Source organism: Spea bombifrons, chromosome 7 (assembly GCF_027358695.1).
Source record: "Spea bombifrons isolate aSpeBom1 chromosome 7, aSpeBom1.2.pri, whole genome shotgun sequence".
Lineage (NCBI taxonomy): Eukaryota > Metazoa > Chordata > Amphibia > Anura > Pelobatidae > Spea > Spea bombifrons.
The window spans coordinates 45,132,639-45,149,342 of NC_071093.1; the positions used below are offsets into that span (position 1 = coordinate 45,132,639).

General features: G+C 43.9%; 1 protein-coding gene across 1 annotated transcript; it reads right to left on the reverse strand.

Annotated features, from left to right (window-relative positions):
- Window positions 1-1,007: 1,007 nt before the first annotated feature.
- On the reverse strand, window positions 1,008-14,982 carry LOC128501945 (syntaxin-binding protein 4-like). The gene is made up of 22 exons (XM_053471603.1): window positions 14,936-14,982; window positions 12,921-12,994; window positions 10,868-10,963; window positions 10,528-10,597; window positions 9,400-9,474; window positions 8,089-8,171; window positions 7,559-7,685; window positions 6,165-6,297; window positions 5,958-6,064; window positions 5,277-5,427; window positions 5,093-5,159; window positions 4,894-4,991; window positions 4,644-4,740; window positions 4,085-4,221; window positions 3,741-3,833; window positions 3,578-3,643; window positions 3,296-3,487; window positions 2,786-2,896; window positions 2,545-2,594; window positions 2,283-2,389; window positions 1,811-1,868; window positions 1,008-1,380 (listed from the first exon to the last, which is right to left on the reverse strand). Exons 1-22 carry the CDS (start codon window positions 14,980-14,982, stop codon window positions 1,263-1,265), a joined length of 2,157 nt encoding a protein of 718 aa, XP_053327578.1. The 3' UTR covers window positions 1,008-1,262.
- Window positions 14,983-16,704: the final 1,722 nt, after the last annotated feature.

Genomic DNA, 16,704 nt, shown 5'->3' on the forward strand with positions numbered 1-16,704 from the left:
AATTTATTACAAATTGAATGAAATCCCGTGTGGTTTTGATGGTAGTTTATGGAGATGTGTTTAGCCTAATGACGAAATAAAGAAGCGAGGCTTCCTATTAACCCCCGCCGTCACAGTAGGAAATAAGGGACCTGAATATGCCCCTGAAGGGCAAGAACTTGTGCCATGTACCCTCTCGTGCCAGGTTCTGCCACCAGTGTGGGTAATTATAAGGAGTTCGGTTACAAGATTTAGAATAGAGTGCCTTTTAGACCATTTGATATTTCGTTAACCGCAACTTCCTGTTCGGAGATCCCATTATGAGAAAAGAGTTCGATTCGATCTAAAGCGCTTCAGGAAAACCAGCGGCGAGAGTTAAAATAACTGTTTCTCATGGGGTTTTTTTTTAAAAAGAAAACATTTACTGAACGGTTGAGGTTGGATTTATTTGTCTTGGCGCCTACAGGAAACAGGAAGTCGGGTCGGAGAGCACTGTCATGGCCGCCTCCACGGGCTGCATAAACACAGAATTTACAGCTGTTGACGTGAATCCACGTCCCGAGCGAGCAAGTATTTTTTAAGGTCTTGGAAGGCCAGCGGGCTCGGAAACTCCTACATTAAATTTGGTTGAAGCTGATTTTGTTTGATTCCGACAGATTTCTGGCCGATACCCAGAGCTGAGGACTTCCTCAAGGAGCGGGCCCTGAGACTCTTGAAATATTAACCCTTTAATAGCCCACCGTGAAGATTCTATGTAGCCAAATACGTTATCCCATATGGCTCTTATACCGGTCGTCATGGAAACCTTGACATTATTTAAAGATAGACTTAACCGAGTCACCTGAATTCAAGCAGGGATATCAGCAATAACATACTGGGAGCAAAAGCACCAAATGAGAGTCTTATATATGATCACAGCCGGGAGAGAATAAGAAGGAGTCAGATCCAGACTGTGTGACCCCGAGAATCTACCCCTTCACCTCGAGACTCCGGGGCAAACTCTTAGAGTTGTCAGGTATGCTAATACCTCTCAAAATGTTTTATTGTTGGACATTATTATTAATCAGACAGATGCCGGGTCACCTTGTGAACATTGTGTGGGGTAACAGCCCGCACCCCCTCTCTTGCCCATCTGATGATTCTCCATATTTTAATATTTCCTCCCCAGACACTTTCCGGTTCTATTCCATGAACCCGTTTCCAATCCCGACGCCGTCTGCGTGTTTGAAAACCAAATTATTCCGTATGTACAAAGCGGAGAAATGACGGCGTGAATAAGGTCCCTAAGTAGAATCATCCTTCGAGTCTTTGGCCCCGCAAAATAATTCCTCATTTGAACTGAGACTTTGTGCCCCGAGTAGGGAAGGGACCGAGGGCCAACTCATCCGAAGGCTGCAGAGCCTACAAGAAACAAAACAGCCTAATATTCCTGTTTAACCTCTTTCGTAAACAACATTCTTGACCTTTACCTATAAAAGAAGTGTAAACACCCGAGCAGAAAAAAAGTTTGCATTAATTTTACGTCACTCAGAGGGTGGTAGATAAGTGGAACAGCCTCCCAGCAGAGGTGGTAGAGGGTAATACAGTGAGGGGATTAAACATGCATGGGATAGACATACGGCTCCTGAATCTAAGACGAGACCAACGACTGATTAAGGTTTGAGTCTTTACAGCAGGAGAAACGGGCGACTGGACGGGGGCCGGATGGGGCCGATCTAAGCCTCTCCGCAGCGCAGGGCAGACATTGAATTTTTACTAATTTAACTGGGGAATTATTATTTTAATAAATAAAAATAAAATAAAAATTCCCAAATCATGTATTTTCGCTTACCCCGATTGATGTGATGAATTGTGGTATTTCTGGAAATCGCTACAAGCGAACGGACAGGCTGGAAAATAAATTTCACCGGCGTTTTATTCCTTAAAAATACTCTGATTTTACGATTTTTAAATATATTTCCTCTGTGGTAGAATCTCCTACATCCCAAAACACACCTGATGTCATGTATGGAAAATGTGCACTGTTAGTCTGTGGGACAGGAAAAGCCCTACATCACTCCCATCACACCTCACTTGCTCACACCTGTCACACATCACTCCCATCACTCCCATCACACATCACACCTCACTCCCATCATACCCATCAATCAAGCACCCATCACACCTCACTCCCATCATACCTATCAATCACACACACCCATCACACCCCTCTCCCTCTCACCTATCTGGGGGTATTTCATGAGGCACCCTAGGTGGAACAGCAGCTTTAAATAAAAGATCAGCTTTAATCGAGACTCGCTCACCGTTACAGGACTCCAGAATGACGCTGACTTCTGTTGCGAGCGACTCCATCGAAGGAACGGCCACGCTGGGAGGACTTTCCCCGAGACTGTTCTCCATATTATGATCTCTACAAAAATAACGGAGGTTTCCAATCTAAATATATCAGAAATATTCCACCGTTTTTATTTTTGAGTGTTTTTTAGCCATTGAGCTAGAGGTATTCTGTTAATTGGGTAAATAAATCGGGAGAATAAATCAATGCGTAAGTTTTAGAGATCGTACCGCTTGTCGTCGGATTTCTGAAGTGAAGACGCAAGCGCTTGCTGGACTTTCTAGGTTAAAAAAAAGGAAAAAATGGATAAATGCATTAAAATGATCTGAGCCCAAGAGAAAATGGAGTCCTTAGTTGATATCTTTTATTGGGTCACACAAAAAAAGTGTTAAATTACGTGAGATTTGGGGCTCTCAGAGGTCTCTTCTTCAGAAATCTCTCCCCACCTGTCTACCTATCCGCCCGAGTTACCTGGACAAAGCCGAGAAGCTTCTCATTTGACAACTCCAGGTGTTTCCGAGACATCTCAGACTTCCGTAGCTGGCAGTCGGATAACGACAACCTTCGATTCAGGTCCAAACCCTTAATGTAGAAAGGACGATATGATTGGTTAAAATATGAGTCACCTGACTTACCTAAAGGACTATCGGATAATGTCTACATTCTAACAATATCGGAAAAATAATAATAATATAGTGAAGGGAAAAAAATAATAAACCCATCCGACACAAGTTGGATCCTTTCCAGGATCCGCTGTGCCTTTGAACCAATAAGAATCCACCTCTCCTTGTACGCTCTAAATGGCATTTTTGGCTTAATGTTCATTTTGGATAAAAGTTGGAAATTGCTTTTGGGATCGTCCCAGAAAAATGTAACAAATGTAGGTTAACTTCCCTAACAAATCAGGAGTAGTTGGAGCGCTGACCGCACGCCCATCGGCGGCAGAGTGAGACAGGAATCTTGGGAAACCTTGTTTCTCACCTCGTGGAACTCTAACGCCGTTAGGTTCTTCTTTGCGGACGCCTGGTTCTTCAGCTCCGTGATTTCGGTCTCTAGGAGGTGAACCACCTCCTCGTAATCGTGCTCCGCGCTGTGAGCCCGGTGCTGCGCAAGTTCCGCCACGTGCAGTTTGTTCTGCAGGCACCGATTGTCCGATAAAAGCCCCATTACTTTCTGCGAAGCAAGCAGGGAGCGTTAGACTGCTCTGGGGATGATGACGGCTCTAAGATTTATCTCCACCGGATTCCATCTGTCTGCACTCACCTGGCTCAGTCTCTCCAGTCCCTCCTCGGCTGCCCTTTTACTGTTTTCTGCCTCCTTTAGCAATCTCTGAGGAAACAGGAAGTATTCTTTCAATAATCGTATATCATAAAGTATCTGAAAATGTAAATATACTGAAAAAAATGCCCTGTCCCAAAACGCTCACCTTGAGCCGCCGGACCTCCTGTCTAAGGTCAGTCACTTCCACCCGCAGCCGCTGGAGCTCGGCGCTGTCACTGAACCTCGGTACCTCTGTCTCCTACAAGTAAAGCGAAAAACTAACTCACAAATAACTCCCATCACATCTATCATACATCACTCCCATCACACCTGTCACACATCACAACTCACTCTCTCATTCCTTTCACACATCACTCTCATCACATCTATCACACATCACAACTTACTCCCTCATACCTATCAACATATTTTTTGTGGTTTTGTAACTTTTTTCGGGAACTTGCACTCGATTTGCACTGGAGCTCCCCCAGACTCTGGACCACCCCTCACCTTATCGATGGGAGAGTAAAACGCGGACGTATCCAGTAAGTTGGCCACTTGGTAATGTGTGAAGAGCAGGGAGCTGTAATCCAGGCCCGCGTCCTCTAATTCATCCTGCAGGCTGTCGCGCATGACCTGAAGGAAATCTGAAAAATAAAGAGATTTAAATATAATTCACATAAAATTTCCCTAAAGGGTCCGGCTGCAGCCGCATTACAGTGGACGATGTCCAAACCTGGGCACGATCCGGCTACCTGGACGTCAATGGCAGGCCCGGTGACTGGGGTGGGTGGGGAAGATGATGTCGCAGGTGGGGCTTATCCCAAACACTTAAACTGTAAGGGGTAGGAGGGGAAATGGGCAGGGGGGTGCGTTCCTAAACCTTTCTCCTGCCACCATGTCCATTCTGTTTCTGCACGGGTTGAAAAATGCCCCCCAGGCAGCTACCACGGAAGTTCATCTGCTGGAGAACGGCCACTCATGGAAACAGGTGGAAAACTGACAGTTTCTGCTCACTGCCATGGTGGAAGCCAGCTTTTCCCCAGGAATCCCCGGGTTCCAGACTTACCCCCGTAGGCCACCGTCCCCTGACAGTCTGTTATCAGCGCCTGATGAAGTTCTCTTAATTTCTCTTCTGGGACATCGAGGCCCAAGAACTCCAGGATCTGTAACGGAGGAGCGAGTTTAGAAGCCAATGTTGGGTCTGACAGAACTCGCAGTCCTGGGGGGGTCTTTTTGGGGGTTGTGTGGACTGTGCTCTGGTCTATTAAAATAGGGGCAACATGAACCAGGGGGCAATAAAGGCCACAACAACCCACCAATTCCAGCTTTTCCTCCTTGAGTCGGACACGAGGGTCGAGCGAGACCTTCTCTTTCGTCCCAGCAGATGATCTGTGATTAGGTGGGGACATTGGAGCTAAAAGGCAACAAGCGTGATAACGACATTAACACATAAAGAATATATAACAAAATACAAAGTTTATCGGCCTAGATGTGGACCCTGCCGCGGATGCTCACCTGACACGGTCACTTCGGGTGGGCAGATATCAGGGGAGGGAGAAGGCACGTGGTTCTCGTGGCGGCACTGAAACAAACCGAAACCGTCTTAACATACGTGTTTCATACGCACCTATACCGTTGAATTTGTTATGATGTCACTGTACCAATTGCCCCACCGCTGATGTCTGTCGGCCGCGCTTACCTCCGGGGATCTAACATGGAGCTTGAGTCTGCAGCAGGGCAGGCAATGCCCCAGGCTCCTCTGCTGCCCCAAGCCGGAGCAGTTGGCTCCGGAGACGCTCGAAATCCGTCCTGCCGTAGGCATAAAGGAGACTTCTGTGCAGCTGTCTTGCCTATCAGATAAGGAAAAATACCAAGTACTTTGCATAAATACTCCAATAGTTACTGCACCGTACGACGGTTAACCCCTGAAACGCTCTACAATGAATTGCCCAACATCTGGGCTCCTGGGTCTCCCCTTTGGAAGACCACTGATCAAACAATATGGGGTTGCCTATATAAAAGAGCGATATCTTTTTTTTCCTAATCACACTTCAAAGTGCAGGCTTTCTGGAATTCTACAGTCTCACTATGTAAGCTGCCCCAACAGGCGCGCGGAGGTCTACGGGGAGGTCCATGTCAAATACGAGCCTAGGAGCTCCTGAGATGGCCCTATTTGGTCCAAGGGACGGACGTTATAAAGGGTGTAACACGCTCAATAAAAAGTACACTGAAGGAACCTAGCAGTGATCCAGTTAAAGAAACCACATCATACCTTAGATGCCTCTTGTGGCCAGATGTGGAACTGCACGACTCAAAACATTAGCGGCCATGGACCTTCCACCTCCATCATGCCTGGTACCCGGAGACCGGTATTACCCACCTGAATCTCGATCTGGCCAGGATCCTTTTGGCTTCTTCATTGGTGACTCCTAGCATCGAGTCCTTGTTGATAGCGAGAAGCTGGTCTCCGGCTCGGAGGCGTCCATCCTGATCACAGACAAATATATGTATTTTCAATAAAAACTTTTGTGTAAAATGCGGGTGGATCGGGGGCGTGAGGGTTGGCGCCCGTAGGGTTTGATCTCACCCTGCAGCTGTCCCCGTCGGCCAGCACTTCCTGAACGTAGACCATCGGGCCGTCCTGCCGGTTGGAGCCTCCGCTGATCACTATTCCAAGGCCGGTAGACTTTGTCACGGAGATATTCTGGATCCCTGAGTCGCTGAAAACATTTTATGAGTTGAAGCCGCGGCGCAGGGACTTTGTTAGAAGTCATTGAGGTCAAACTGGACCATGAGCCAGACATGAGATGTCCTGCAAACCTAACCAAACTGAGGGCCACTGAACCATGACTCAACCATAGCTACACCACTCTCAGCACAGACATCACACTCAGCAACACACATACAACACTCAGCAACACACACGCCACTACTCAGCAACACACACACCGCCACTCAGCAACACAAACACACACACACCACTACTCAGCAACACACACACCACTACTCAGCAACACACACACCACTACTCAGCAACACACACACCACTACTCAGCAACACAAACACACGCACACACCACTACTCAGCAACACACACACACGCCACTACTCAGCAACACACACACCACTACTCAGCAACACACACACACGCCACTACTCAGCAACACACATGCCACTACTCAGCAACACACACACACGCCACTACTCAGCAACACACACGCCACTACTCAGCAACACAAACACACACACACCACTACTCAGCCGCACACACACCACTCAGCAACACACACACCGCTACTCAGCAACACACACACCGCTACTCAGCAACACACACACCGCTACTCAGCAACACACACACCGCTACTCAGCAACACAAACACACACACCACTACTCAGCCGCACACACACCACTCAGCAACACACACACCACTACTCAGCAACACACACACCGCTACTCAGCAACACACCACTCAGCAACACACACACCATGCTCAGCAACACAAACACACACACCCCGCTCAGCAACAAATACACCACTCTCAGCAACACACACACCACTGCTCAGCAACACACCACTCAGCAACACACACGCCACTACTCAGCAACACACACGCCACTACTCAGCAACACACCACTCAGCAACACACACACCGCTACTCAGCAACACACACGCCACTACTCAGCAACACACCACTCAGCAACACACACGCCACTACTCAGCAACACACCACTCAGCAACACACACACCATGCTCAGCAACACAAACACACACACCACGCTCAGCAACACACACACCACTCTCAGCAACAAATACACCACTCTCAGCAACACACACACCACTGCTCAGCAGCACACATGACATTACTCAGACATTCATGCTTCAGCACACCACATCAGCCACACACAATACACTGCACCACTTTCAGCACCACTCTCCATTTATACTACACGGTTTATCCGGGGGACTTGAGTGTTTCATACCTTGAAAGTGAGTGGTGGGACAGACAAGAACTCCCTGAGAATTGGCCGTGAGAGCTGGCCGGACTCAGCAGCAAAGGACTCTGGGAACGGGAGGAAGACTCCGAGGACGTGCTCTCCAGATATCTGCCTGAGAAGGACAGGCATTAGAAATGATCTGCCCAAGAATACAAGAACCCCAGCACTGTATACAGTAATGCTAATTACGTCTTTTCCTCCATAGACTTCCTTTAGTCAGAGAGTCCGGCTGAGTGATTAAGACTGAGCCATTCTATTGTTCCCCACAGGCAGTATGATAAGGAGTCGGGGGGGTTTAGTAGATCGGGGGTCAGATAACAGAGCGAGAATCATACAAACGGCTGATATGCAGCTGCCTGAAAACTTTATATTATGGGGCAAAGACTACAACTGGGGTAAAAGAGAAGACAGTGTGCTAAAAAAATGATGTGAAATCGCCCTTTAATGACCAAATCCTGCTACAGAAAGCGGCCACATTCCTCACTGACAAACCAATACGTCGGTGATATACTCACTGCTGTGCATGACGGGGGAACTTCTGGAGGATCCACAGTCACTGTGTGCTCCGTACTTTTCCATCAGCTCAGAGAATTCCTTCCTGGGATGCATGGAAGAGATGATTTCATTAAATCAGTGATATTCAGCTTTTACTTTACTGAGAGGGTGGTAGATAAGTGGAACAGCCTCCCAGCAGAAGTGGTAGAGGGTAATACAGTGAGGGTATTAAACATGCATGGGATAGACATACGGCTCCTGAATCTAAGACGAGACCAACGACTGATTAAGGTTTGAGTCTTTACAGCGGGAGAAACGGGCCGGGGGCCGAACGGGGGCCGATCTGCTGGGAGATTTTATGTCCTTTAACCAAAGCTTGTGACATCGCACCTCCGGCATTTTTAGGGTTAAGGTCCTCTTCTCCTGACCCCTGCAGAGTCGGCTTTAAAGTTATTTTTATGATATCAGGACTGCTTAGCAAATGTGTCAGCGAATCGGCCGGAGTGAGCCGATTAACCCTCGGGGGGTCCGTCTCCCGTGACCTTCCCATGTAATAACCCGGGGACACTGAATGCTGCAAAGTCCGTCTGAGGATTAAAGCGACTTCCTCTCGCAGGATGGTTTTAACCCTTTGTAACAATTGTGTCATTAAAACCATAAAAAACAAATGATTCCATCGTAACGTTACAAAGGGAACGGAAACAATCAATTGGATCCCAAAAACTCTTTAGCCCTTATACGGTATATTATAAAGTGATATGTTATATATAATAAAAAAAACTAACCCAGCAAATTTATACAGAAACCCAGAACCTGCCGGCAGATCGGCCCCATCCGGCCCCCGTCTAGTCGCCCGTTTCTCCTGCTGTAAAGACTCAAACCTTAATCAGTCGTTGGTCTTGTCTTAGATTCAGGAGCCGTATGTCTATCCCATGCATGTTTAATCCCCTCACTGTATTACCCTCTTCCACGTCTGCTGGGAGGCTGTTCCACTTACCTACTACCCTCTCAGTAACACAGAGTTTCAGCTTCAACTCACTAACTTCATCGTTTATTATGAATAGCCAAGCCTGACAATTGTATGTTGAACGGACTGAGGTCCATAATGGAGAGTTTGAGTGTAGCTGTTGTAAGCGCGGTTGAAGCTGTAACTCTACTGTAAAATCCCGCTTTAGTGAATAAACCTCTTAATGCAATGCTTAGATAACACATTTAATGACAATAAAGAAATGAGACGAAGGACTCGGACACCCCAGACAGACACCAGACTCCGGGTGCCGTGACTCCCAGCATCCTCCACAATATGTAAAAACGTGAACATTAACCCTTACCTGGCTTCATCATCTCTGGCAATGAGAAGACGCATGTAGCTGGTGGCCGACGCGGATCGCAGAATATCAACGGCTCTGTCGAGAGAAAGTTTAAGGTCTTAGAAACATAGACTCTGCCGGCAGATCGGCCCCCATCCGGCCCCCATCTAGTCTGCCCGTTTATCCTGCTGCAAAGACTCAAAACTTAATCAGTCGTTGGTCTCGTCTTAGATTCAGGATCCGTATGTCTATCCCATGCATGTTTAATACCCTCACTGTATTACCCTCTACCACCTCTGCTGGAAGGCTGTTCTACTTGTCTACTATCCTCTCAGTAAAGTAAAACTTCCTTCCAACTCGCTAAAAAATTTAATAAAAAAAGAAAGATAAAATAACTAACAAACTAACTAACAAACTAAATGGTGGTCACCAGAGTTCCCTGATAACCAAGGGAGGACATCTTGACCCTTCCACCTCCGGCCCATTGCTGTGAGGGGGTTTAAAATAAGTAAAATCCTCTTAGGAGGGGCATTAACCCAATCCCTTGCCCCCCCCCCGTCCTGCAAATTAAAAGGAACCACTTAAAAACCCTACCTACCCTGTCAACTCCCACACTTTAGTGATCGAACAGAGTCCTTCGCTCATAAAAATTTAATGTATGGGGTAGTTTTTGTAAACAGCCATCCGAAATATTGGATTATAGAAAAACCATGATTTGTCTGTCTATAAAGCAGTTAGCAAATCAGCCACCAGGTGTCCCCACTGAGTCCAAATCTCCTCCTGTTACGATTTATTATTATTGTTATTGTTATTATTATTATTATTGTTATTATTATTATTATTGTTATTATTATTATTAATATTTTTATTTATAGTTTTATATAGCGCCATCATATTCCGTAGCGCTTAATATTAAACCCCATCAGTGAAGGCCACTCAGCCCTCTGCATTATTATCGCATGAGCCTGATAGATAGAGGAAAATCCCTTTCTCTCCCAATTTCCTCGCTCTAGATATGACTCTGCGTGATCTCCCACCTGAATCCTTATTGGTCAGCACTCTGGGGATATTGGGTTATTTTTCGGTTTTTGGACCCCCCCCCCGACCGTAAATGCTGTCGAAGCATTGAACATACGCTGCAGTTATTACCTCTCGTTAGATACCCCCAATAAACTCTCTCCATTCACTTCCAGGATCTGATCTCCAGGCTGCAGCCGTCCTGTGGGTAGAGAAAACAGAAAAAAATTACGTTCAAAGAAACCTGGAATCTGCCCCCAGATCGGCCCCATTCGGCCCCCGTCTTTTCTGACTCAAACCTTAATCAGTCGTTGGTCTCGTCTTAGATTCAGGAGCCGTATGTCTATCCCATGCATGTTTAATACCCTCACTGTATTACCCTCTACCACTTCTGCTGGGAGGCTGTTCCACGTATCTACCACCCTCTCAGTAAAAAAGTTCTGACCCAGATAGGGGACTTAATCTAATATACCATCAGAATAAGCCACGCCGCCCGGAAGGATTCTTTTGACATAAACGCCGTACTCCTCTCTGCTGCTCTCCCGAAGTCCTCCGATTACCTTTATCCCTGAAATTCAGAAACATAAAAAACAAATAAAAAATATATTTATAAATAAATCTATATATATATATAATAAATTATCCACGATTATCAGACAATTCTGTAACATATATATATACCGTATATGTATTAAAATATAAAAACACGTGTTTATTGATTTATATAGCACCATCATATTCAGTAGCGCTGTACAACGGGAGGGAAATCTGTGTTCTTCCTGCTCCCCAGCTTCCCCTTCACTGCCCATCGGTGTTTATTTACAGCTCGAAGCCCCTGTAAGCGTAAAGATCCCCGTCCAACCCCCCCCACACCCCCCAAATATGAAACCTTTACTAACTCATCATTATTGTAGGGGCTCATTATTAGGTGGCAGCCCGAATGTTTCTGATAAAGGTCGTCATGGAAACTGTCACTTGCCGGGAGGTAAATCTGTATGGAGTCACCTGTATTCAAGCAGGGATTCCAGCTGTGATAAAGCAGGGAGAAAAGCACCACACGGGAGGCTAAGATATCATTAAATCAGAGGAGAATAGGAGCTCGGCTTCTGAGAATCTGCCCCATTTACTCCGAGACCCTGAGACTGGGGGTAAAAACCCTGCAAATCTGCCCATTCACCTTTGGGGTAAAAAAACGCTGAGACTCAGGGGTAAAACCTTGACAGTTCCCAGGTATGGCAGGGTGTCACACCCTGTACCCACATACCCATTCTTCATGCCCTCCGCTGCCGGGGGTAAGATCTCCCGCCGGGGTATATAACGCCCAGAAACTGCCCCTCTTCCTCTTTCTAGGTGATTGAGTATTTTCCTATAAATCGGTTTATTTCTTTTATATCTCATTTTCTTTCTGAGCCCGGCTCCCACCCCCGCTGGTCTCCTGATGCAATTGAAGTAATGGTCTCATAGAGTATTTCCAATACAATTCCACAAATCCTCTTTCATCCGGGCGCCGGCGGAGGCCAAATCCCATCTGATTGCTGAGCGGGGCGATTACCGCGTGGCACGAAACGCCAGTCCATCCAACTGCCTAAAATTTCCGTTCCTTACCGCAATTTAGTGTTAAAAAAAGTATTTTTGCTGATTTTTTAATAAATATTTCGTAAAAAATATAATATTTATTTATTAATATAATAATAAATACTATAATAATATTTATAATAAACAATAACAGATTTCTAGTAAATATTTTATAATATTTTTTTTATATAATATGAGCTTTTTAACCAATCGCGTTTCTCATTCATCTCCGGCGGCGAAATCTTTTCCTTATGGTTTTGCTTCTGCCGAGGCTTCACCCAGAGGTCTCAAACACTGCGTATCCCTACAGAGAAATTTCTGATAAAACTCGTGATTTTATTATTTAGGGATAATATTTCCCGGCAGTTTTAAAGAAATTAAAATGTAATTTAATTGAATAAAAAAAAAAAATCTTTTAAAGAAAACATTTTAAAGAAATCTGTGTATTTTCATCAAAGCCCAATCTGAATACATTTTTGCTTAAATATTTATGGTATTAAGTAAAATACGTGTTTTAGAAGGGCAACAATATCAAAAAATATCAAAATAAACAAAATGCTTTTTTTCTTTATATTAATATTTATTTAATACTTTTTAACCCTTTAAATGGGTGAAATTTCCCATCTGTAAGGGTTAGGGTGCCAGAGTTTGCACCGGCTGCGTTAGCTGTCAAAGGATGATGGGAATTTTAGTTCATCAATGTTTGGATACCTTGCTTGCACACAGGTGAATCCCTCATTACCTTTGCATTATTATAAATGAACGCTGTGATAAAACTGAGCGATATGAATGCGACAGAATAAAATATTTTCTGACCCAATATTATATAGATATATATATCCCATTGTACAGCGCTCTGGAATATGGTGGCGCTATAAACAAAAATTAATTAATTACTTATTAAAACAATAATAATAATAATAAAAATAATATAAAATATAAGACATTACCCAATCCATTGGTGCAGTCGTTAAATTCCATGCAATATACCGTTCGATCCATCCCGTAAGGACCCATTAATGTCCTGGGGAGGAAAAAATAAATAAAAGACTGGAGCTGCTGAAAGATTTAACTATTTGATAACATTTTACCGTTTTTATCGTACATTTTTGTTCAGATTTTAGTCTTAAAGTGAATATATTTAAAAAAAATTAAATAAAAAGAAATGGGAATAAAAAAAACACATCTTTTAAATTGTTGAATAATTTAATGATAAATAATTTAAAGATATATTTGGCGCGGGGGAGGGGGGCGTTCAGACTCTGTTACATGTCACACACCTGATCGAATGTAACAATGGAGACGGTTACGAGGTTCTCCTCTATAAGCAGCGCTCCCCACCCCTCCACCACTTGGTTCTACAATCCTATCACTCCATTTACCAAAAATAATTATTTTATTTGGCTGGGACGTGAATCTCGGATATCAGACCGTTCTTTTGGTTGTTCCTGCCCTGCTTGACACTTGGATTGGGACCTGAGCTTCACCTGGACTCAGGTGAGTGACCCTCTCTTCTGCCTGCTGTGACATTGGACGTCTCTCCTCTCTCTGAGGACTCTGGACTTAGATATAAGAATCATGAACCTCGGGAGGTATAGTTTGACTGCTCAACCCTACTGGTCGGTCAACAAGGGCTTCCACCGACCAGAGACGAGGTCACGGATTTAGGAGGTGGAAACGCGATGAGGTCAAGGTCAGGCCCAAGGTCAGTGCAGGCAGAAGAAATGAAAGCCCTGTTTACTCTTTTGGGTTAAAACCCCAAATAAAACGTATTAATATCAGATTTATCCGCACAGCAGATGTTGGAGAAGGAACTGTAATCCACGATGTTACCCTGCCCTGGCGATATTGTCATTTTGTCCAAAAAGTGTTAAATTGAAATGCCCGAGGCTGGCATTAAAGCAAAAAAAAATAATAATAATAATAATAAAAAAAAATATTCCATCATTGGAAGCATGGAATGGACTCCCAGTAGAGGTGGTAGAATTTATGATGATTTGTGAACCCCATTAAATAATCCCACAAACCTCCGTAGTGCAAAAAATGTATGATTTAGAGCAAATAAATGGTTAAAAACAGAGGAGGCACTGAATGAGGGCAAAAGGCATTTTTCTTACGTGGGTTCAGAATATTGCAGTTGATGTTATTAACCCATTCATTTCTTCATAGCTCTGTAACCCTTTAGTAGCCCATCGTGAAGATTCTATGCAGCGACTCGTCAAATGTGTCAAACAATTGGCTCCAATACCGGTCGTCATGGAAACCTTGACTTGTCATTATTTAAAGAGACACTTAATGGAGTCACCTGCATTCAAGCAGGGAGATCAACCATCACATACTGGGAGCAAAAGCACCATATATATATATATATATCTTATATATGATCACAGCAGGGGGAGAATAAGAAGCAGTCTCTCCAGACTCTGTGACCCCGAGAATCTGCCCCGGAGACCCTGAGATTGGGGCAAAGCCCCCTGTTCCTGGGTATAGATAACTCAAGCCTCGGCTTAAGAAGTCGTATATGAAGACGATGAAGCTCTGGCTGGGACTCTTGGCGTTGGAAGGCGGAGGCAAAAGGAAATGTTTGCCCCTCCACCTCTGGGATTTGTGGCAATTAACCTGCGGGGTAACACCGTGAGGATGCGTGGAAGCAGCCGGGGGCAATTGTGACGAGGGGTTTTTTATAAATAAGACGAGGGGGTGACGAGGGGGGTCTTATAAATAAGGGAAAGTAAATAAAGGAGGGCATGAAACATCGTGGAAGGGGGGGTATTTTCTTTTGATCGCGGCTTTGTTGCCCCCGTCTTGGACGAATTCCAGTAGACGTCGGTGGCTTTCGCCTCAGACGGGATTAAGAGATGTTGACGGCTCTCGCCGCGCTCCTTCTCCGTAACCCAAACCCCCGACATCTGCCCCGTCCGCCCTCCCGCGGATGGAGGTGCCCGGTGGGGTGCTTTGGACTCACCTGCTGATCAGCATGGCTCCTTTACAGAAGACGGACACCGACGGCATCCTTGTGGCCGCAGAGCCGGGGCAGTCGGCATCTACCGAGCGAGGTCACCGAGCGGGGAAAGCAGCAAAAAAAAAAAAAAGGATCTGAGCGGCGGAGCGAGGGGTGGGCGATCATGTGACAGCCGCCGGGGACCTTCACACAGCGGGGTGGAACGGTGTGTGCAGGGCTCCCATTCCGGTACCCAAAGGGTTAATCAGAGCCCAAATAAATTCCCTAAATGATGCATTTATTAGAAAAATTCCTTTGGGAGTCCAGGAGCGGCATTAGAATCCCACGCAACAGATTGTAAGAAAAATGACAGATTTGGTAATTTGGAAAAATCATCTATTTTCACTTTTTTGTGTGTATGTGGGGGGGTCACCCGTAGCCAGTACCGGCACCTAATCTGAAATCGAAATGAAGAATAATTCTACAGAACGCCCCTCCCCCAAAATGTTAGATGTCGGGAGTAACCGGCGCTTCTCCACAAATTTTTTAAAAAGTTTTTTTTTTGTATGCGTGTTTTTTTTTTGTTTTTTTTTAATTTGTCCCAAAAAAAAATTATTTCTGGAATCTGACCAAAGTTAACTTCAAAAAATGTCCTAAATATGTAATTGGTGTTTTTTTTTTATTATTATCAGGTCCCTGCAGAGGGTCCTGGTCCTATGAGCTTGCAATCTAAACATGAAAAAGAAGGGTCCCCAATTCCTGTTTTTCTATTGATTTTTTAAAAAAATCTGATCAGAGGGTAAGATATTTTTGCAGGTAATTTGTCCAATTGTTTGCCAGAAAAGTAATAAAAAAACATGATTAATGCAATAAAAATGCTATAAAAATCCAAAAACTATTTTATTGAAGACAATCAAAAATAATGAAAATATCAGTGCTGTTTAATACCAGAAATATTTCAGATTTAGGTCATGAATATCTCAGGAGATGTCATTATCTTTTACTTTTAAATTTGGATATATGTGGGAAAATGTACTAAAAAACAAAATAATAAATAATTTAAAATTTTTTATTCTGTCAAATAAAATCTTGGAATAATTATCGTTTAGAAAATATTTACATGATTTATGTGTTTATCAAATAAACATGTAGGGTGAGGGTTTTTTTCACGTTTTAACCTATTTTTTCGCTTGCGGGTTTAATAATATGGATTTTTAATATCCCGACGCAGAAGATTCCATGGGATTTTATTCTTTTGATTTCACAGATCCTTCCGGGCATAAAATAAGATTAAAAATATGATAAAACTTGAAAAAATGACTCAGAATGTTTCGGTAAGCAATTCCCTATATTCTGTACCCCCCTCAGGGGTGAAAAAACCACATTCTATTTAGGAAGGGGGAGACCCAGAGATTAGTGGAATTCAACCCCAGTTTCACTCAAATTGATGCAAAATTGGTCTAAATTATTAGTTTTAGCAAATCGGTGTTTGTTAAAATATATTTGTAATTAATACATTTTTAATATATTTTTTATATAGCGGTTTTTATATATTTGCAATTAATATATACATTTTTTATATATGGTGGGTTTTTTTATATATTTGTAATAATAGATTTTTAATATAATTTTTAAGAATATTATAAAAAACATCTCACCTGTACTTAAAACATAATAGCAGTTTCCCAGTATGCATCTGGGCTCTTCTAATTTCTACTCATTTTTTTATTCTTTTTAAATATTTGTTAGAGGGAAACTTTGGTCCTCTGGTCCCAAGGCTAAGGGTGGCAAGA